The 23,603-nt window shown below is 40.9% G+C and overlaps 1 protein-coding gene across 1 annotated transcript in view; it reads right to left on the bottom strand.

Annotated features, from left to right (window-relative positions):
• Positions 1-1,965: 1,965 nt before the first annotated feature.
• Positions 1,966-23,603, bottom strand: part of tafa5l (TAFA chemokine like family member 5, like) — an 82,235-nt gene continuing 60,597 nt past the window's right edge. Inside the window, exons 5-6 of the mRNA XM_060881772.1 lie at positions 9,251-9,294; positions 1,966-2,382 (exon numbers count right to left, since the gene is read on the bottom strand). Of these exons, the coding sequence (XP_060737755.1) occupies positions 9,271-9,294 (24 nt within the window). The 3' untranslated portion in view covers positions 1,966-2,382; positions 9,251-9,270. The remainder of the gene's footprint in view (positions 2,383-9,250; positions 9,295-23,603) is intronic.

Raw genomic sequence — 23,603 nt, 5'->3', positions numbered from 1 at the left:
TGTGTTCTTTTCCAAAAAAAGTTAGCTACAGTATGTTAAGGATATGTTAGAGCACATAATTTTCTGAGTTTTATACTTTACCAGAATTGCGCCTTTGGATTTGGGTGAGATTTAATAGGATGCACTTATTTCTAGGGATTTCTATTTGATAATCTAACCCTAACCCTAATCGTAGTTTTTGGTTGTTTATTCATTCATTCATTCATTTATTCATGTTCTACCGCTTATCCGAACTACCTCGGGTCACGGGGAGCCTGTGCCTATCTCAGGTGTCATCGGGCATCAAGGCAGGATACACCCTGGACGGAGTGCCAACCCATCACAGGGCACACACACACTCTCATTCACTCACACAATCACACACTACGGACAATTTTACAGAGATGCCAATCAACCTACCATGCATGTCTTTGGACCGGGGGAGGAAACCGGAGTACCCGGAGGAAACCCCCGAGGCACGGGGAGAACATGCAAACTCCACACACACAAGGCAGAGGCGGGAATCGAACCCCCAACCCTGGAGGTGTGAGGCGAACGTGCTAACCACTAAGCCACCGTGCCCCCTGGTTGTTTATTTGTTTTTGAAAATAGATTAACTGTAAGATAATAAATCATAATAGATATAAAATATAAAATCTACCTTTATAACTCTTTTGTCCTTCATTATCCATCATAGGTATGCTCTTTTTTTTTTTTGAAAGAGGGCGTTTTTCCAAGACCTCCAGAAACACGCCCACTTTACGTCGTGGTAACGAAACCCCTGGAATTTAGTGAATGCCGAGATTTAATAGTGAAGATATTTAGTGTTTGGTTTTTATCTTTGCAGTATTATGTCCTCCTTACTGAAAAGTGCATGTGCTTTTGCTCAGTTTTAAATGCTGCTGTGAGAGCAGACTCACTTGTCACATCTCCCGGGTATCTGGGCGTAAAGACCATAGACAGAAAAAGAGTAGAGGGGAGAGACAGAGAGAGAGAGAGCGAGAGAGAGAGAGAAAGAGAGAGAACGAGAGAAAGAGATCTTCTCCTGTTATTTCTCGGAACAGTACGGCATGATGAATGGCTGAAGACTCTCCTTGAGTTTCTCAGTAATTGGAAGCGAGGGATGTTGTGCTCTGCATATTTGCCAGAAGCATAACAGACTTTATTAGGAACCATAAAACACCATTAAAATTCACAACCGAGGGAGCTCTGCCTACCCCTCCAGACTGATAAATTACTAACCTACTGTTCACTGAAAGTGGCTATTTTCTTTTTGCCTGTTTTTTCTTTTTTTTCTATGCTTGCTAGACCCTGCTGCTTACAATCCTTATGTCCATCATGTAACTTAGTTTTTAAATGAAACACTCTCTGGTGTGGCTTTATCATTTGTCCAGGCCACCGACTTAACAATAATCTACGAGAAATAAGACGCAAACATGTTTTCTAGCTCTTTGGGAGACTAGAAGCATAGAAATTGACATGATGGATTTTCAAACAACAGAACACTGAGGCGATCTGACCCCGTCGACACACACGTGCGCACGCACGTAAACATCCACATCCACGTCTTTTATTTACTATCTAGCTCAAAGAATTCATCTCAGCTGTCACTGCGTGTTGCCTCACGGCGCAAAATGGAGAGTTGTTCGGCAAAACGATATACGCAATCCGCTGTAGACAGACCCTTGAAAGCAAAGAACAGAAGGAACCCAGGAAAGCTGGATGCAGTTGGATAGTTTTTTACATTTGACAGTAGGATCAAGATGATCAGAGACTTCCTGTTTTCATTAACAGGTGAAAAAGTTCAAGAAGTCTACACAGAGGAGCAACGTCACCTCTGCCTGCTTGATGGTGTTGTCCATTTGCTTGTGGTTTACTTTATGAGATACACTTGATGTCCAAAACACAAAACACTTCCTGTCTTTTAGTCTCTAGGGTGAAGAAAGAGTCTTCCAGACTTTATTGTTTGTGTTTTTTTTTTTTTTTTTTTTCGGACACTGGAGCATCCAAGATCCCAAACAGAATTATGTTATACTCCTACACTCCGTGTCAGCAGGTCATTCTGCATCTTCAGAGACTTGAAGCAATGTGCTTCTTCTGGCCTATCACCTACTTTCCAGCAAATTTGAAATTTATGGGTTTTAAAATTCATTTTCCAAAGAAAAAAAAAAAAAAAAACAAGAAGGATGACGCTAAATATCCCACTAAAGGTGCTTGACTGTCTAAGTCCAAAGATTCAGGCTTCTGTAAGTGTGGAGAAGGTGGAGGAGGCTGGTGGGTTGGAGGTGGTGGTGGTGGTGGTGGTGGGTTTCTTGTTTTAGCTCCAGGGTGCGAAGATGGATAAGATGTGCTGGTCTGATGGATGTCTTCTGGTCTGCGATGTTCACATGAATGTCAGTAGACCTGCGAAAGAGAAAGAGAGAGCATGAGCGCGGCAGGAAAAAACATCGCATGCTATGATCAAAGGAGACAGAAAGAAACGGGCAGCATGCGGTGTTCTGCTTCACCTCTTTTTTTCTCAATTCGCATTTGCATTTTCATTGATCTTCTTGCTTATTTTGTTTTCATGCGGTTCACAATAAAATTCCATCACGCCTCGTGCGTCATATTTTATAACAAGGAGGGGAGGAGGACGCCCGAGCTCGACGGATGGATGATAGAACCGGGAAGAATTTTTTTTTTTTTTTTTTTTTTTTTTTTTTTTTTTTTTATGAGAATTTTTTTAGATTTATATTAAAAGATACAGCAGAGGATACAAATGTGATACAGCCACCTTTTTGCATGACTTACTTCATACGATTTTAATCTGCATCCGTGTGCACCAATTTCTGTTTGCTCTCACCCAATGAGCTGGCATGTCTCCAGTATAATCCCTGCAGTTTCTCATTATCCAACTTCTCGCATCAGCTTGAATCTATAATTCAGCTACAGTCACTGGTATGAAACTAACAGTCTCCCTAACACGCTTTGCCACTTAAATAAATAATTCAGCATGGGAATTTGTAAAATTCACTGACCAAATGAATCTTTAATAGGCTTAAATATAATTTCACAGATAGGAGCAGAATTTCACAAGTTCCAATCCTCCTTTCACAAATAAATATTTATGATTTCTCCACTTCCCCGTTTCTTCCTGCGTCTCTGTAATTGCCTATGATTCATGTGGTTTTCTCTCTGTCGAATCGGTAGAGATCAGTCTTCTGATGATGAGGCTGCAACAAACTGGGAAATGAAGAAAGCACTGCCATGGGCTTCAACACAACTCGTACACGCGCTGCCGTATATAATTTTTTATTTTTTTTTCATTTTAATAATGCATGAAATAGTCCACACATCTGACAGAGTAAATTTGTAAATGCAGTAGTTGGGACTGAAGACTAAGCTGCCAGTTGATCTTGCATAACAACCGATTGGCTATTTTATCATGTGAAACTACCATACAGGTGCATTCTGTAGGGGTAAAATTATTGTGACTTGTTGCTTTTAATTTTCTAGCCATGAAATGTTCCCACCACTGATCAGATATAATTTGGTAAAGGAACATTCTTATCTTAACAGCGACGCTGATGCCCCTGTAGATCGTTAGTAGCCCTCACTCACTCACTCACTCACTCATCTTCTACCGCTTATCCGAACTACCTCGGGTCACGGGGAGCCTGTGCCTATCTCAGGCGTCATCGGGCATCAAGGCAGGATACACCCTGGATGGAGTGCCAACCCATCGCATGGCACACACACACTCTCATTCAATCGTTAGTAGCCGAGTAGATATTATTAAAACCTCATTATAAGCCTTGTAAGTCAGTTTTTGTTCAGTATTGAATGTCTTTTTCATGCCTCACTCCATAGTGGTGGTTAATATGAATCTCATAAGAAACTAAACACTTCGAACTATAAGAATTTGTAGTTTTTATAAGTATTTCTGTGTTTTTTCTAGCCTAAAAAAAAGTTATGCAGTTTATTGTCTTTGACACAAATGTTTATATCTTAAAAGTAATTGTTGATATCAAACCCATTTCTGCTCTCTTTGGGCCTTTTTACACCTGGTCACTTCATGTGTTTTCTCTGATCCGATAGCTATCTGATTTGTTAAAACTGTTCCATTTACATTAGGACACATAAATGCGTCTCGGCGAATCGGATATCGATCAGATCTTTCTACTCCCGCCCAATATGCAAATATATTTCACCTCATTTCCGGGGTAATTGAAATGGAACACGCTTTGGTGTGTTTGCGGTTTTTAGAATAAAATAAAAAAGAAGACGAAAAAACTCGTTACAACGGTTATGTGACAAAAAACAGCATTTACTGTTTGCTGCATTTTCGCTGGAGGCAGCAGTGCATTTTAAGACCCAACAAGACACCTGGGTGAAAGATCACCTGCGAGTAGGGTTGGGAACCGAGAACCGGTTCTTATTCAGAACCTCTTCTGTTTTTTAACAGGAACCGGAACCGCGTGGAATTTTTTAGTTTCGGTTCCCAACGCGGTTCCGATGCGATGACGGACAAAGCGCTGTGAGCGGTCACTTTAAATAGCCATGTCTTACCTCATGTATATTAATTGTTTTACAGTCACGCAACCAAATTAACGCAGCTTACCACAGAAATCAGTCACTCGCGCTGCTGTGTTGAGGTACGCTTTGTGTTAAACATGTCTAAAAAAAAAAAAAGTCTAAAGTGTGGATTAATTTCCAAAGCTACAACAAGGAAGCAAATCTACCCCATCATAAAAACAAACAAACAAAAAAAAAAACACATTTTCCAAAAATAAATGTTGTAGTACACCTATCAGGACATCAGTGATGTGTTCTGAGTTTGGTGACAGTACAGTGTATTACAGTAAAGTTATTGACTGTTTTTTGTTTTCGCTTTTCGGGTTTTGCACTTTGCTGACGGTCTCTTGGAATCTGTCTCTTAGGTGTTCGCACATAGAGACTTATGTATTTTGTCCAACGCAGAGGAAAGCTGATATTGAGGAAACTTGGGTTGTAGCTGCCTCTCTACATTACTAAAATAAAAAAGAGGCGTTATTTGTGTAATAAGAGTGTTTAGGTCAGGAGCTATTGACTTGGGAAATTCGAATCTGTGAATATGGAGCCAACTTTACTTAAGTCCCTCTGAGAGGGTTTTCTCCACAGCTGGAGATACAATAAGCCAGGAAAGGTCTCGTCTTCTCCCAGAGAAAGCAGACATGTTAATTTTTCTTCAGAAAAATTGCTAACTATTTTGCTAAGTTGTAATTCTGGATGTTAAATTTGATGTTGGATTTATTTCAATTTAAATTGATATGAATTGAAATGCTCTGTTTAAAATATTTAAAGAGTGATTAATAAACACAAATGGAATTGTTTAAGTATTGTGCATTATTTTTCACATTTCTTTTATTATGGAATCGGAATCAGAACCGGGAATCGTAAGGCAGAACTGGAACCGGAATCGGAACCGGAAAATTCCTTTTGATACCCAACCCTACCTGCGAGTGACGTACTTCTGTTTGGGAGGAGTATAGCGCTGACGTATGTGGCTTGAACAACCACATTCATTTACACCTGTCCAGTTTCATCTGAAATGCGTCCCAGACCACCTCCTGAAGTGGTTTGTACCATCGGATTTATATCCGTCTCGAAAACATTTCGGAGGCCATTTAGACCTTGTCTTTTTACCAACGGATAGCTATCTGATCACAGAAAACGCATGAAGTGACCAGGTCTAAAAAGCCCCTCAGATGCCACAAGTGCTTGTTCGTAAAGCAGCTAAAATTTGAAGCCGTTATCTTCAACCACTACAATTCAGTGTAAGATTAGTCCTGATTCATATCAGAAATAAAATAATTCATTTCTTTATACTGATTGAAGCGGAAGTCGATTTCCATTCGGCCAGTGAAAAAGAACAATTTTTAATTTCTCCACAAACAACTGAACAAGGAAACATCTTGGATTTGTATGTTCCAATCAGACGGCAGCATGGCGGCAGTAAAGAATTAAAAACGAAGGCTGTCTGGAAAAACAAACCCAGCCACCATCCTTGTTAACCATCCTGAGAAAAGCATTAGAAATCTTTATGCCAATAATAGCAATTACTGTCAAATAAGACGGAACCCGCAAACAGCTGCACGTTGATGTGAATGACAGGTGCTAATTGCCTTAAAGCTGCATATAAACCCACGTCATGTCCTCACGTCACCTCTATTTCTCCCTCCGAACCTAACGCGCCGCTTCCCATCCGGCAAAATCCCAGAGGGAGCGGTGTGAAGCAAGCAGTGACAAACAACAGCTGGAGTGTAAATATATCTTATTAAATACAGCCGTGTCTCATTCTGCTCCTCTGCGGTTGATTCTAAAGGGGCTGCCAGTGTGAGTGTGACTACAGAGACTGAGCCGCTACTCAGAGAGCAGCCAAGAGCTTTGAGGCTGCCGGTCGCATCCCGAACAGTCATCTACTCCTTTATCTGTGGACAGTCATTGTAGCTGTGGCCCACGCGTGCCCTCTAATCCCGCTCTAGCTCTGCTGCTGAGCCTGTGACTCCTTCTTAAGACAGATTAATCAGGCCTGCCTGAGCAATATTGGCTGGATAAATGATAAGAATTCAACTTTATTTCTGCTTTTCTTTAGGCTCGTGTGCTTACAGCAGTGAGTGAGCTGGCAGAAAAGAGTGCTTTTAGTGCCAACAAAGTCTAAACTGAATAATGAATCTAAAATATAATAAAATAGTTTTGCCTTTGAACTCGCTGGGGCTTTAGAAAAGACCTAATGGATTCTGTTTACTTTAATAAGTATTTGATGCTGATAATAATTCCATTTCTATAAAATGACATGACATGACGGCTAAGTACGGTGACCCATACTCAGAATTTGTTCTCTGCGTTTAACCCATCCAAAGTGCACACACACAGCAGTGAACACACACACACCGTGAACACACACCCGGAGCAGTGGGCAGCCATTTATGCTGCGGCGCCCGTGGAGCAGTTGGGGGGTTCGGTGCCTTGCTCAAGGGCACCTCGGTCCTGGCCAGCTTGAGACTCAAACCCACAACCTTAGGGTTAGGAGTCATACTCTCTAACCATGTTGCTACATTCTGCTCAAATGTCTGCAAACATTAGACGTCCAACAGCTCCTCAAAATGTTGACTGAAACCTTCTCTGACTTGGAAACCAGACAGACAGCGACGCTGTGGACTGGTGTAGCTTCTAATGGACACTGCTTTTATTTCTTTAGCTGTACAGAAGATTAATAAGTTATGCAAATGCAATTGTGTATGTGAACAATGCTGCTTACTAAGCAGTTACATGCAGTTACATGCAGGTACATTTAAACCCTTAAGTACAATATTTCTTCTGAGAGACAAACTCAGTGAACCTGTAATGGTGCTGGATTTTTTTGATTGGAAAACATACTCTCATTTACTCTTAACATTTTTTACCAGTACGCTGGCGTTCCATTCCAGCGGCACAACGAAAAATCGACTTTGGACATTTTCACTCACTCACACACTCATTTTCTACTGCTTATCTGAACTACCTCGGGTCACGGGGAGCCTGTGCTTATCTCAGGTGTCATCGGGCATCAAGGCAGGATACACCCTGGATGGAGTGCCAACCCATCACAGGGCACACACACACTCTCATTCACTCACACAATCACACACTACGGACAATTTTCCAGAGATGCCAATCAACCTACCATGCATGTCTTTGGACCGGGGGAGGAAACCGGAGTACCCGGAGGAAACCCCTGAGGCATGGGGAGAACATGCAAACTCCACACACACAAGGCGGAGGCGGGAATCGAACCCCCAACCCTGGAGGTGTGAGGCGAACGTACTAACCACTAAGCCACCGTGCCCCCATTTTCAATTATATTCATAATAAACATTTTCAATAAATGAATGAATTCTTTTTCCACAAGTAACTAACCTTTTTTTTTTTTTTTTTTATGTTTCTATAAATTTATTGTCCCTAATAGACTAAAAAAAGCCTTTAATGGAGTGTCTCCTTTCATATGAGCTTCATATTAAGCCTCACTGTGGAGTGGGACATGACAACGACATTCAATGCTGAACATGGACGTAACAAAACAGCCACAAATTCCATTATTTGTCCTCTGGTAAAAAGACTTTTTAAGAAAAATGAGACATCTAATCCCCAATAAAGATGTAACACAGTGCCAGTATGTGTTTCTGTTTAATGCTTCAAATATCTGTATTCAGATTTAAACCTGAACCAGAAACATGTCAACATTTTAATTTTTCTGTTTTTAAAATATAATAAAATATGAACCCTGCCTCTATGTCACTGGAAATACTGGGGAAAAAACAGCAGAAATGGCAGCAATGTCAGCATGGTCTGTGAATTCAGACTCTGACAGTTCTTTAAACTTACTCGACTTCATAATTGGACTGAATGATGAGACGGAACGTGCTCAGGAACCTGAATAGTGTTTCTCTTATTTGTAACTGTATTTCATTCATTCATTCATTCATTCATTCATTCATTCATTCATTTTCTACCGCTTATCCGAACTACCTCGGGTCACGGGGAGCCTGTGCCTATCTCAGGCGTCATCGGGCATCAAGGCAGGATACACCCTGGACGGAGTGCCAACCCATCGCAGGGCACACGCACACTCTCTCATTCACTCACACAATCACACACTACGGACAATTTTCCAGAGATGTCAATCAACCTACCATGCATGTCTTTGGACCGGGGGAGGAAACCGGAGTACCCGGAGGAAACCCCCGAGGCACGGGGAGAACATGCAAACTCCACACACACAAGGCAGAGGCGGGAATCGAACCCCCAACCCTGGAGGTGTGAGGCGAACGTGCTAACCACTAAGCCACCGTGCCCCCCTGTAGCTGTATTTATACCTCTATTATGTATGCATTAATAAATCAACACTGATCATTCCAATTCATGTATTAGTATACATTTTTGGGGTATGGGTGCTCATAGATACCAGTTCAGCTCATTCATAACTTCTTGTTGTAAAAATGAACAATCTGTAACCACAATTAGGAAGTGATAGTGGAGGCAACCAGAGATGTTTTTTTTTTTTTTATCTCCAGCACATTATGTTTATTCACTGTAGGCTTGTCAAAGCTTCAGATAAATCTCATACTGTAAGCTGTGGTCTAATTATTAGTCATGATTTGAGCTCGATGTATGTAATCACACTTTATACAGCCAGACAGCCAGCTGAAACATCTCTGTTGTGACCATGAGATCCATAAGAACATGAAAAACGTATAGAATAAGATGTCCTCACCTCCTCTAAGCTGATATCCTTTAAGATGGCTCCTTGGGCAGTGGCTAAAATACAGTAAAAAAAAAAAGAAAGATTTAGTCAGGAACATTAGGAATCATTACGACAGACTACAGAAAATATTAGCCCTCTCAGGCAATACATTAAATTCTAATAACACTGAAAGCATCTAAGAGGCTTTGTGTGAGGTTTACATAAATATTGAACGATATTCGAATGCTATACCTCTTAAGAGGATTTCTGAAATAAGCTTGTGTTTCCTATGTAAATAACAGCAAACTTTATATTATATTATGCAGAAAAAAGTCAAAACTAACTTTGAATTCTTATAGGATTTGAATATTTCAGGATTTTTTAGCAATAGTTGCAACCAAAAAAAATAAAGTGTTTATTTTTTCCTTGAATCATTTATACATAAAACTTATTTTAGTCACAAAATTGGTCATTTAATTTTATTATAACATTTAATGATATGACGACTATTTAAGAACTACTTATCCAGCCAAATCCAGTTTTGGTTCACTGGACACCATTACAAACATGACATAAAATATCGAGTATATGAATTACATATTATTCATTCATTCATTTTCTACCGCTTATCCGAACTACCTCGGGTCACGGGGAGCCTGTGCCTATCTCAGGCGTCATCGGGCATCAAGGCAGGATACACCCTGGACGGAGTGCCAACCCATCGCAGGGCACACACACACACTCTCATTCACTCACACAATCACACACTACGGACAATTTTCCAGAGACACCAACCAACCTACCATGCATGTCTTTGGACCGGGGGAGGAAACCGGAGTACCCGGAGGAAACCCCCGAGGCACGGGGGAGAACATGCAAACTCCACACACACAAGGTGGAGGTGGGAATCGAACCCCCATCCCTGGAGGTGTGAGGTGAACGTGCTAACCACTAAGCCACCGTGCCCCCTGAATTACATATTAGTGTATTAGTTTTTTTTTTTTTTGCACCCAGGAGCAAATCAGATATGAAAATGGCTGTGGCTAAATTCTTGCAAATAAACACAAAAATGAAAAATCAGGTTTTGCCCGAAATGAGGTTTTTCCGCCTTATAACAAACTCTGACACCTCAATTTTAACAAACCATAAATATATTTTGCCAAAACCTCTTGAAAGATCATGTTGCGTAAGCAGTCGGTTTAACAAATGTGGTGGTAAAAACAGTCAGTCTGCCTAAAGATGTCGAAATCCTTGCTAGTGAAACACACATGAACCTAATCAGATTACGGCTGTCAAAACGTCCACCGAGCTCCTGAGCTGCAGTCGGAATAAAAACTTGTAATGTGATTTTCTTTCTTTTCTCGGTTGGGAGTAAGCAGATCAGGAATGTCTGTTGTTTTCAAAATAATATTGGGGAAAAAAAATAATAATAAAAATAAATTCACATATTTGTGTCAATGCGTCCATTTTTTTTGGTACATATTTCCAGTTTTTCACATCGACGTCAGCTTGCCTTAGCCTTAAGTTGCTAAAAATTTTCATTCTTATTTAAGCATCGAATTTAAGGACGTTCCAAACTTCTCAAGAAGTTAAGTTCTCTGGAGACCCTCATAGGCGACATACAGTAAGTATCTTTGGCAAGTCAAGGCTATTTAGATTTATTGCACTTGCTTGTATGCCAATGACCCCCCTGAGCCACACACTGGCATTAGATCCAAGCTGACTGGCTCCCTACATTGTTATTAACAGCCGTGTTGGCAGTGCTCTGGGCTCGTTGGATGTTTAGCGTTCCAGTTGTGTGTCTGCTCGAGGAGCACTGTGCTGTCGGCAAAACCCTGCACACCGCCTGCCTGATCTATAGCTCCTCTCCTGAAACATGTCATCTAAATGCTAAGTACTGTCGCTGCATTGTTAAATCAAAGCAGAAAAAAGTAAGAGCTGGAGTAAGCAAAAAATAGGATCGTCTGTATAGGCGCCAAATTTCTGATTTGATTTGTGTTTCCCTTTCTCTTTCTGTCCTTCCCTGAGTGCACTTTTTTCCCCCAAGAAAGCCTTGCAGCAGGATTAAAAAAAAAAGTCTTAAGTAAGTAGAATAAAATAAAGAAGGACTCTGGTGCATCAAATGCTACCATCGTTTGCTGCTCATTTGCCTTGTAGAGTGAAGACTTTTATGGAGTGTCTGGGCCTCACACATGCTTGGCTATCGATCGAACAACATGAACTCTGAAGGAATAAGCTGAGGCAGCACTTAGGGGACCTGCAATGAACTGTTTGTGCTAATTAAAAGGCTAACAAGGTGAGTGGGCAAAATAGTGGGAGGATAGAGGAAAGAGTAACAGACTGAGGGAGAGGAAGGTGCCATGAGAAAGGCAGAGGCTATAAAGATGGGGAAGTCTGTAAAGCTCTGCTCTGTCTGGATTCGTTTACACTCTGAGATGGGGTAATGCATGGTAATTAGCGTTAATTACCAGTCTATCTCCAGGGTTTTTGTGATTTTTATGAACTGCAATTACCCAACATTTACCGTCATAAAATTGATTGTAGAAATAAACCCATTTGATACACACTATATGGTCAAAGGTTTGCGGACAACTAACCATCACACTCATATATTATGTAATTCATCTTCAAACTGATGCTGTAAAGTTGAAAGCACACAATTGTATTGAAAGTCTTAGTATTCTGTATAGAATGACTTTGTATTCTGTAGCAGTTTCTGTTCTGTTCCAAGATGTTCCAGCCTCTGTGCAATGAGAGCTACATGAAGACGTGGTTTGTCAAGGTTGGAGTTGAAGAACTTGAATGGCCTGAACTCAATCCGACTAAACTCCTTTGGGATGAACAGGAATGCCGACGGCACCCCAGGTCTCCTCGCCATACTTTAGAGCCTGACCTCAGTAATGCTCTTGTGGGTGAATGAACAAATCCCCACAGCCATGAAGAAGACTAAGCATTTATTCCTCATCTATACAACAAAGCACTGTCAAATAATTTTCCCCACACATCTAGGCTTGCTTGGAAGTCGGGGTCAAAGCACAGGATCAACCATGATACAACACCTCTGTAGCTGAAAGGGTTAAAGGGTTTACTCAAGGAGCAAACAGTGGCAACTTGAACCCCTGACCTTCAGTAACCACACTCCAAAATCTAGTGGCAAGCATTCGCAGAAGAGTGGAGGTTATTAGTTACGGTATGATGGTCAAGTGTCCATGAAGTTTTGGACATACAGTGTATATCCCATCCAAAATGACATGTTGGTGAATATTCCTGAGGAAAAGTGGTTGGCTTAAAACAAATGGTTTAACATTTTCCGCACAAAAGGCAACAGAATGGCAGAGAAGCAAAGAATCCAGCTGTTAAGTTGTTGAGTACCCAGTACAGCCTAAATACTGTACATATTATAGTCATGTGGCCTAATAATGATCATTGTAGGAGCCATGTTAAGTCTATGTCATGTGACCGTGGGAGAATGGGGGTGTTAGTAATTACGTAAGGTTAAAACACCTGTGTGTAGCTCTGGAAGCATGGGGGTGAGTGATTTTTGGTTGACCGTATAATCACGGTATAAGAATAATATATTCATTGAGAAGTAGAATTGTTGAACTTGAGCAAATCACTGTTATACATTGCTATATAGAAGCAATATTGAAATGGATGGAGAATAAACAGCAAACTGCAAGGATGATTAACGTGTCACGATTTTATTGCTCCCCACTCAGCTCCTTGGCGGTTTTAAGATCATTGTGCCGCTACAATCATGAACGATGTGCCGTACAACATAAGAAAAGTCAAACAACCAGTTCGTATAATCACTTCAGACTCTCAGGCAACATTTTGTTAACAGACACATATCCTTAAATTGTATCCTATTTAACAGTACTTTCCAAAAAGGTGAAAAAGACAAAGAAGCAGTTGCTGAGAAAAAAAAAGACAGATGAAACAAACTACTTTGCAAATACACAAAGAAAGAATTCCGTATGCATACGATCGTATGAAACGGCCTTCCTCTCCCCTGGAGGAGCCTGTGTAATAATATCGCAGCGCAGATGCCCCTGGGCACATGTCTGAGGGAGGAGAATGAAGAATAGGTACGCTGCCTAGCTAGTGGATCGGCCCAGATTGTTAATGTGTACTCTGCTAATTGAGCATATTAGCTTTCATTAGTGCAAATGAAGCGATGGCTCCAGGTGTTTTAGCTCTGTGGGGGGTGGAATAAGCTTGAACGAGAACCACGTCAACCGTGCCAGTGTTTACTGTTTACTCTCTGCAACAGCAAATACGGCTGCATCGTGTCATGTCCGCGCTGATCAAAGACATAACAACAAGGCATTGTTGCATCAGAGTGTCGATGGCTCTTCCTGCCAGCTCAGCAACATCCATCCTCTAACTTCAAGTGTATTGGATCAAGATTGAATTGGCTTGAATCAGCAGTAGTACTGAATCTAATTAGCGGTTTTCATAACAAAGAGAGCAGGAAAACATTTTCCCAACCAGCAAGGGACAAACCAGGCAGAACACATTGTCAGCATCTATTACAAGCATCTGATGCTACTATGGAGGAAACATGCTGCCTGTCAGACTCTAGCAACATCAACAAGGCATGTGATGATAACAGGGTACAGACATGTACTATAATATTCTATAACACTCAGCTAGAATTCTTGATTCTGTATTTTCAGTAGATGTTATTAAATATACATTAAATATATTTCGGTTGAGCAGAATGTCTAAATCTATATCCTTATATTCCTGACTGAAGCGGTGTTAAGCCGAAGATCTGTCCACTTGTTCCGATGCTGAGAAAAGCACATCACCATGACAACATGTTATGTTAAAGAAAAAAATAGATAACATTGCACTTGGAGGGCTGTGTTAGATACAGCGGACGAAAAAACAGCACATGTTTACAGACTTGTGCTAGTGTCCATCTCCAAGGTTACTGTAAGAGTCAAGTGTGAGTGGAGCTCGCTCTCTTTATGACAACTGAGTTAACCGTTTAAAGATTGATTTATCGCCTTTGAAGGCTGCAAGCTGAGCTACGGAGCACAGCAGCGCTCTGATGCAGAACAGGTCTGAACAGTTAATGAAGTGCTTATTTATAGAGTAGAGCACTGTAGTGAATGTCAAATACACAGTGATGCAGATCAGTTGTGAGAAGAGTCCAGAGGAATTCAGTTGTGTTTCTTGAGCATCGTTTTTATCATACTGTAAGAACAATTCTTTATCAAGTAGAATGAAATTTCGTTTGTGAATTTCAGCAGTACAGGGTACAGTACAGAGTCCTAAAATATCTAACATTAGCAATAGACATAAAAATATACAGTAGGTTTTTATAAATGAGGTATATTCAGATCAAAATTGTGAAGGACTAGTTACACAAAATGACAACAATAACCTTTGTATTTACCTTTATAATGACCAAATGTTTAACCATCATAGTTACTGAGGATAATGAATGACTTTATTAAAGGAAAAAACAGCTGCTGTGAATGTTTGTACTGATGCACACATCTACTCTGAGATACGCTTGTTTTGAACTTAATGTGGGAATAAATTCAGAACCAGAAAGGTCAATCAGACCAGAAAGAGTGGCCATGGAACTGTCAGAATCTCGGCTGGCCATTGAACTATCAGGAGCACGTGAATAAAGACGTATGTCTTTATACATCTGACTTTAAACGTTCTGTTTTTTTGGTCAAACACTTGTCATGAGGTCACCAATGAGACCAGAAAGGGTGGCTGTGGAACTGTCAGAATCTCAAGATCATTGGGATCTCGAGTGGCTGTGGATCTGCTGGGGTCTCAGGTGGCCATGGTAATGTTAGGATATCGCGTGGCCATGGAACTGTCGGGGTTTCTGGTGACCGCGGTAATGTCATTATCTCAGGTTGCCTTGGAACTGATGATCTCAGATGACTTGTCTCGGATAGGTTTCTGTGTCACTTGGGAACTGATAAGAAGGAAAATGAACCTCAGAAAAGATTTTCAATCAGAATCAACAGCCTACCTAACAAGAGATGGGTGCTCTTCAAAAGATGTTCAAAGCAGGGAGATGGAGGTTGTGGGCTACATACAACCTAATGCAGGGCTGTCAAGTGTCACGCATTTCGGTCTTTTGTTACGCTCTCCCGCCACACATCGTATTTCTCATGCAGAAAAACTTTTTGACTATTTATCATATATTTAATATGCCGCAGCACCCAAAACGTATCAGTCCGCACCGCTGTCTCTATGGAACCGGGCAGGAATCAAGCGCGTCTCCTCTGGAGTTCTTAGTCGAACCTGACACTTATCAACCAATCAAAAAAAGAAGGCTACACAACAGCCAATCAGAAAATAGCTCTATTGTATATGGGTAAGATTTAACGCAACAACCAATGAAAAAAAAAAAACATTCATTAGAGAGGGTATTTTCGATGGTCGGTTTGAACAAAACCTCAACACGAAACAGCTTGTCTCTGGACGGGACATTGTACTCAATCATGACCCTAAAAATGGGAGCCAACATTACAAATGATAAAGGAGTGCAAAAGGGCAACAAACACTTACAATAAACAACACCAGTCATAATCTCTCTCTCTCTCTCTCTCTCTCTCTCTCTCTCTCTCTCTCTCACACACACACACACACACAAATTTTGGTGTCCTGGGGTGGGGGGGATGGGGGTTTGCTGGGGGGTTGGAAATGTCAACTCTTGCCTGTCTACAAAACTTGAGAGCCCTGCTAATGGTTAAAAGAATAGCACCCGCATGCAGCCAAGAGAGAGACAGAGACAGAGAGACAGAGAGACAAAGACAGAGAGAGAGAGAGAGCACACATCCTAGTACGATGACATTCCTGTTCCAAATCATGCCAAATAAAACCCCACACAATTTCTACATCAAAGCTTCTTTGTTGTTTTGTTGAAACCTTTCAGAAATCACTAACATTTCACTGAAATATTAGAAGTGAACTCAGAACTCAGGAGACTCAACATAGCCTTTGGACAACATTGATTTTGTGTTTCTGCAACCATTTCTGTGTTGATCTGGATGTGTGTTTGGGTCATCATCCTGCTCAAAGTTAAATATTTAGATACTTAGCAGAATTCACGGTGCTATCAGTCTTCCAAAGAGCCTCTGGACCATCAGAGCCAAGGCTTTAGTGTCTTCTGCTGTATTTCACAGCAGGTTTCAGTGCTTTTCTCAGTGTTTTTTTTTACAAATGGTTTTGGTCCTCGTCAGTACCAGTACTGACACGAGTAACCTGCTTAATCTACTAAAATTAATTAGGGATGTCACAGAAAATTTTATCTAGCTCTGTTTAAGTTCTCTTGGTTTACAAAGTGGCCATTAACAGCACATGAATGTGTGTCCAGAGACAATACTAGACTCTTTATAATGTTAGCTTACTGGCTTTAAATGAAGAGCATTTGAAGTAGCTAGTGATATTTATTCATTTTCTACCGCTTATCCGAACTACCTCGGGTCATGGGGAGCCTGTGCCTATCTCAGGCGTCATCGGGCATCAAGGCAGGATACACCCTGGACGGAGTGCCAACCCATCGCAGGGCACACACACACTCTCATTCACTCACGCAATCACACACTACGGACAATTTTCCAGACATGCCAATCAACCTACCATGCATGTCTTTGGACCGGGGAGGAAACTCATATACTGCATGTAATACAAATATATATAAATAAGCATATTGGAAATTGAGTATTATTATATTAATAAATGCCGGTATCCAATATAGATATAGTGGCATCCACAAGAATAAACAAAAAAACGCTTGGTGTTCTGATATTTTGGCTCTACTTTTCATTCCCTAGCATTCACCTCACTGTGAAGGTCAGCAGTCTACTCATGAGTCCAATTCCTGGCCAATGTCCAACTGTTGTTCCAGACATTTTCATTATGACACTGATTGTTCCTAATGGTCTTTTTATGTAAACTATATGACTGTACAAGAATAATCTGTGTCTTTTATGTTGAGTGTTATTTGCTTGTTGTCATGCGCAACCACATATTTATAAATCAGGGAAACAAGACAGTGAGAAAGACAACAAAGGAAATAATGTAGTTACTGGAAACTTACAGCAAGTAAAAAAAAAAAAAAAAAAAAAAAAAAAAAATATATATATATATATATATATATTCATTCATTCATTCATTCATTCATCTTCTACCGCTTATCCGAACTAACTCGGGTCACGGGGAGCCTGTGCCTATCTCAGGCGCCATCGGGCATCAAGGCAGGATACACCCTGGACGGAGTGCCAACCCATCACAGGGCACACACACTCTCATTCACTCACACACTACAGACAATTTTCCAGAGATGCCAATCAACCTACCATGCATGTCTTTGGACCGGGGGAGGAAACTGGAGTACCCAGAAGAAACCTGCATCTGCACCTGCAGAACATGCAAACTCCACACACACAAGGCGGAGGCGGGAATCGAACCCCCAACCCTGGAGGTGTCAGGCGAACGTGCTAACCACTAAGCCACCGTGCCCCCAGGATGGCCATTTGTATTATTCAATTTGAATATGTAGCACATACATTTTTAATTTAATACAATCCTTTTTTCATCTTTTCAGTAGAGGGTGTCAATATTTCTGGCAGGCACTGTGAATAGTGTATATTTCTTTCTCAAAAATTCTGCCATGGCTTTTTGTCTATTGTTACATAATTATTTCAGCAATTATTGAACTAGATACGTTCAGCAACATAGCAGTTTTGCTCTCTAAAGTCCATAAACACAGGCTGTTGATGTGAAGTATTCAAAATGACATAAGTGCTGAATTAATTTGCTGAATCCTCAATATGTAAGATTGGATTTTTATGTGTGTTTGTTATTTTATACCTGGTATTTATTCTGTTAAAGTCGATCAATATGGACGTTTTCTAAAGCGGTTGCCGGGGTTTGCGTTATGTACTTGTATCTTGAGAGCACAAGGTATTTCAATAACAAACCAAAATGTCTACTTATGAAATAACTGAATTTTGAGATAATATTTTTTGGAGAGTAAAAGTTCAGCTCCGCTCAATGATTAAGTGTAACCTTTTGCAGAAACATATATTTCTCCGTCTCTACTGACTGCCGACCAAATGTCAGTTCTTTGTTAATTGACAAATCATGTTTTCAATTGCAGGAAAAAAAAAACCTACAGTATTTCCAGCATAGCAAAGCAGACTGTCAGTGGCGTATTAAGCGATGCTCTGCAGTGTCACGCTGGCTCTGGAGACTGGAATGCCGCATATGCATTCGTCTCCCTCCTCCACACCCACCCTCTCCTCCTTCATAAACTCCCTCCTAGAGAATAGGAGCGCGAGTGAAAAATCAAATCAGCCGACCTGGCGAGCCAGAAGTGTTTGGCTTCATAAATGCATTCGATAAAAGCGAGCAGGGAGCAAGGTTGGAAAGGGTACAGACTCTCTGAGGATTGGCAATTCCCTTGTGCCTCAGATATTTAGTGGCCTCTAACAGAGGCGGGTGGACGTGTGGGCAAACCAAGAAAGACGTGAGCGGAAAGCAACTGCAAGGCAGGGAGCAAGGGAGTGAATTTAGGAGGAGGAGGTGGAGTGTATGTGTGTGTGTGTGTGTGTGTGTGTGTGGGGGGTGTCCTGTATGAGCCGCTGTGTTCACTCTGACCTCATCAGATCAGCCTCAGTGTCTCAGTGAGCTACGGTTCGCCCAGATTAAAATGCCTGACTGCTGCATCTCCAGAATCACTCTGTCTCTCTCTCTCTCTCTCTCTCTCTCTCTCTCTCTCTCTCTCTCTCTCTCTCTGTCTGTCTCATCGCTTTCTCTGTTCAACATTCTCTTCACTCTACAACGCCAGTCTACCACTGTCTCTTCTATCCTCATCTTCTTTCAAGACTTCAGTCTCTTTCTGGTATTTGCAATGAATAAGCACTGACAAAATGCAGCCAATAATGAGACAGAGAGCTGGACAGACAGAAAAACAGAGACACAGTGTGGCAGGAAAAAAGACAGGAATACATTTCTTCTTGTTTTCATGGCAACACAAATAAAGGTGCTACAGTAAGTGTCAACTTTAATCCATACTGTATTTATCAAGATGTATAGGCCCAAGCAGAGGACGTGATTAGGACAATCAGTAAGTAATCAACAGGTTCAAAGAAGGTTAGATTTATCTTTCCAAAAATAACGTTCCGGCAACATTTAAAAAACCTCTGCCGTGTGCTTTATAGTATTATAAAACCATTCTTCATGACCTTCCCAGTCACACAAAGCTTAACATTACATAATATAGAAATGTCAAGAGTCCAGCAAAGACAAATGTTTCTGCAATGTTGTAGACATGTTTGGAAAGGTTATGTACAAATATACTTAAAACTGTAATGTTTAGAAAACTAGCTAGAAATCATTAGCTGGGTTTGCGTTTCATGCCTAAACCCAATTTAGGAATTTTTAGGAAGGATGGACAGCTGCCCGGTTGTTTTAGCCAGCTGTGTCATTCATTCATTCATTCATTCATTCATTCATTCATTTTCTACCGCTTATCCGAACTACCTCGGGTCACGGGGAGTCTGTGCCTATCTCAGGCGTCATCGGGCATCAAGGCAGGATACACCCTGGACGGAGTGCCAACCCATCGCAGGGCACACACACACACTCTCATTCACTCACACAATCACACACTATGGACAATTTTCCAGAGATGCCAATCAACCTACCATGCATGTCTTTGGACCGGGGGAGGAAACCGGAGTACCCAGAGGAATCCCCAGAGGTGTGAGGCAAACGTGCTAATAACTAAGCCACCGTGCCCCCCCAGCTGTGTCAATACATCACAATTTCACAAGCACTAGCACAAAAGAGCGAAACGAAACACTAAGCACTGATCCTGGGGATTGTTTTTTTTTGAGACATTCTGTCTCACACCATGACTTTCAAATGATGTCAATGCTGGTAAATCAGTCCATCATGAAGCTGAAAAACAAAATTGTTCCAAATAAACAATATCATTAAGGCTGCTGTCTTACTAGTGGAACAAGATCCATTGTTATCTTTTGAGCTTTGCTGCTTCTCAGCTATAGAAATAACAGGCTAACTCTTAAATCTAAACTCTAAAATCTTTCTTCTTTATGTCTCTCCAAGGTTTTTACAGATTCAAGCTATAGAGAGACAAGCCAAAGAACTTACAAACAACTTACAAGCAAATACTCGAGATTGAAGTGGAGATTTTATTCTGCATGCTGACTTTAATACAGTAGGTTTTAATACACATCACACCCTAAAGGAACTGAAAGAAACTCATCAGTAATCACCAATCTTATTTGGTATTAAGAATCTGTGCCTTGTTTTCAACTCTACTTTTTAAAGACTTATCACCAGCATATTGTCTTACACCTGCCAACTTTGCTGAGCTTGGACTCCTAGTCAATGAGCCGTCATGTGTTTCTAGAGTGGGGTGACGTTTAAGCTGAGAGAGATTGATAGATTTAGGAAGGGAAATAAACAGACCCTGGGGCACATCTGGCTGCTTGGTACAGCACTTGCACCTGATACAACACCGGATGATGTTTAAAGGCAGAAGTAATCTGTCTACTGGTTGTAACTCATTTGACTTCTATGTTGTAACACAAGGGAAATCAACAGTGTTGTTGTGGCCATAGAAAGCGTAGTTACTGTTCCCATCTTAAGGTTGATTATTTTCCTACAACAACATTCATTCATTCATTCATTCATCTTCTACCGCTTATCCGAACTACCTCGGGTCACGGGGAGCCTGTGTGATCTCAGGCGTCATCGGGCATCAAGGCAGGATACACCCTGGACGGAGTGCCAACCCATCGCAGGGCACACAAACACACTCATTCACTCACGCAATCACACACTAGGGTCAATTTTCTAGGAAACCGGAGTACCCGGAGGAAACCCCCGAGGCACGGGGAGAACATGCAAACTCCACACACACAAGGTGGAGGCGGGAATTGAACCCCCAACCCTGGAGGTGTGAGGCAAACGTGCTAACCACTAAGCCACCGTGCCCCCCCCCACAACAACATCACAATCCAAAATGTTCACATGTACATTTTATCCATTTTTAGTTACGCATAAAGTCATTCGCAAAATGGATTAGTCTTAGAAGTTACAAGTGAGCCTCTTGTTTTCTTTCTCTTGAAGTTCTCATGCTATCGAGACACTACAAAGGCCACAAATGGCAGAAAATGACCTCTTCTTGTTAAAGTGCTAACACTTTTTCTAAAAATACATCCAACCAACCAACCAACCAACCAAGATGTTAATTAATTAATGTACGATCAATTAGCTGGGGACGAAAACAGCTTTGCAATGACCAAATTAGCTGCATGTTACATTGTTAAGTTTGGCTTTGTGTGTGTGTGTGTGTGTGTGTGTCTACTACACCTTAATAACGTACTGCAATCTTTATTTTAATCATCTTAAGAATTTATTTTATTTATAGTGCACCTCACTCACACTCAAAGCCACAATCACACAACCAAGAATAGACTCGGTCACAGTTTGCCTTTTGCTTGCGTGGTCACCATCGAACACCTGACCAAATGACTCAGCATTTTTCTGCTAGCCATTCTGCTGAGCTAATGTCTCTAAACACTTCCGCCAGTAGTCTGTAGGCCACCCGCAACCTCTCTCTCTCTTTCTCTCGCTCTCTTTCTCTCTCTCTCTCTCTCTCTCTGATCCCTAGGCTCTAAAAGCAATTTGAGCTAATAAAAATAATGAACTGTACCCAACCTGAACTGGCTCCATAAAAACACCAGGAATATATTTAAGCATATTTCAGCCACATTTATCTGCACACAGATCATTACATTCCAGTCCTTCAGTCTCTTATCCAGCCTTTCAGGTCTGCGATGTACCACATGACCAGTTGGAAGGAATAAAAAGGAATAAAACATGTCAGCTGTTATAGCTGTTATAGCCAAATAATCAACGACAGGTGCGTGTGAAAAGTCAGTTCCTGTTATCTCTTATGTTGTTACAGCTACAAACAGAAAAGAAAGTTGTTACTTTTCTCTATTTTGTTAATGAAATGAATAAAAAGCCACTTGTAATGTCACTGAGAAGCAAGAAACGTTTGTAAGATTACTGAGAAAAGTTGTCTGAATATTATGTCAGAAATCTTACTGTTGCAATTTTTTATTTAATTCTGACCGACACGTCATGCTTTTTAACTACTTATAGTGTTGGATTTGTTGTGGTACATCAATGAGACAAATAAGTTATATACAAAGCGGTTTTAATGCAGAATAAGGAAACAAAGCCAAAATGTCAGACAAGGGCAAAGTCGAAACAGCACAGTTCAGGTGATCAGCAAACTGTGACACTGCAGTGAGGCAAACTGTGGCAATCAGACACGGTGCCATGGTGCATGTTGGGGGATTTAGTTGGCTGAATTGTCAAACATCATACATACATAACGCATTTGTTACTTGGAGTTAAAAATCGAGATAAACATGCTTGATACGTTTACATGCAGTTTTTTGCACACTTTTTGCTATTTGCACATTCTGCCTGACATTTCAGTTGATTGATTGCTGTTTTGCACAACCCTGTACAATACGGACTATTGTCTGAACACACAGTATTTACGCTGGTCGGCGCTGTTTCTGTTTATTGTCTTTTGTGTATTGTCTTGTAATTTTTTGTTTGCACTGTCTTTTGTCCCACACTGTCTTGTCTGTCTCGTTTGTCTTGTCTTGCACTGTTTGCACCGGGTTGTACAGTTGCACTTTATGTGGCTAGGACTAACTTAATAAGTCCTTAGCTATGTCTTTTTTTTTGTGTTGCTCCCTGGTCCTGGAGGACCGTTGTCTCATTTCACTGTGTACTGCAACAGCTATACAGTATATGGTTGAAATGACAATAAAAGCTTCTTAACTTGACTTAACTTGACTTGATATAAACAGTAACGCTGGACAGTGCTCAGCCACCTGACGTTAGCTAGTTAATCTAACTGTAATGACGGCTGTGCTGTTTATTAATAAATAAATAAGTAAATAAATATGCGAGTAAAGTAAGAAAGAAAGAAAGAAAGAAAGAAAGAAAGAAAGAAAGAAAGAAATGATAGTAGGAAAAACAGCTGATAGCAGCCATTGTATCTTATTTAAACTGCTAACACACACACACACACACACACACAGGACAATGTTCACCCTTGGGAAGGGATTTTATATGCTAACATACATATTTTATATGCTGACATACATAAATACCACCTGCGCTCTAGAAATAAAGATGCAAGCAAACACACACACACACACACACACACACACACACAAACCAACAGGACAATGTTCCCCCATGGGAAGGGATTTTATATGCCAACATACATAAACACTGTGTAATAATTCAGAGGAAACGGAACTGACTGGGTGAT

This window comes from Tachysurus vachellii, chromosome 11, assembly GCF_030014155.1.
Source record: "Tachysurus vachellii isolate PV-2020 chromosome 11, HZAU_Pvac_v1, whole genome shotgun sequence".
Classification (NCBI taxonomy): Eukaryota; Metazoa; Chordata; class Actinopteri; order Siluriformes; family Bagridae; genus Tachysurus; species Tachysurus vachellii.
The sequence above is the reverse complement of the archived record's forward strand: the minus strand, read 5'-3'. Positions and strand labels throughout refer to the sequence as shown.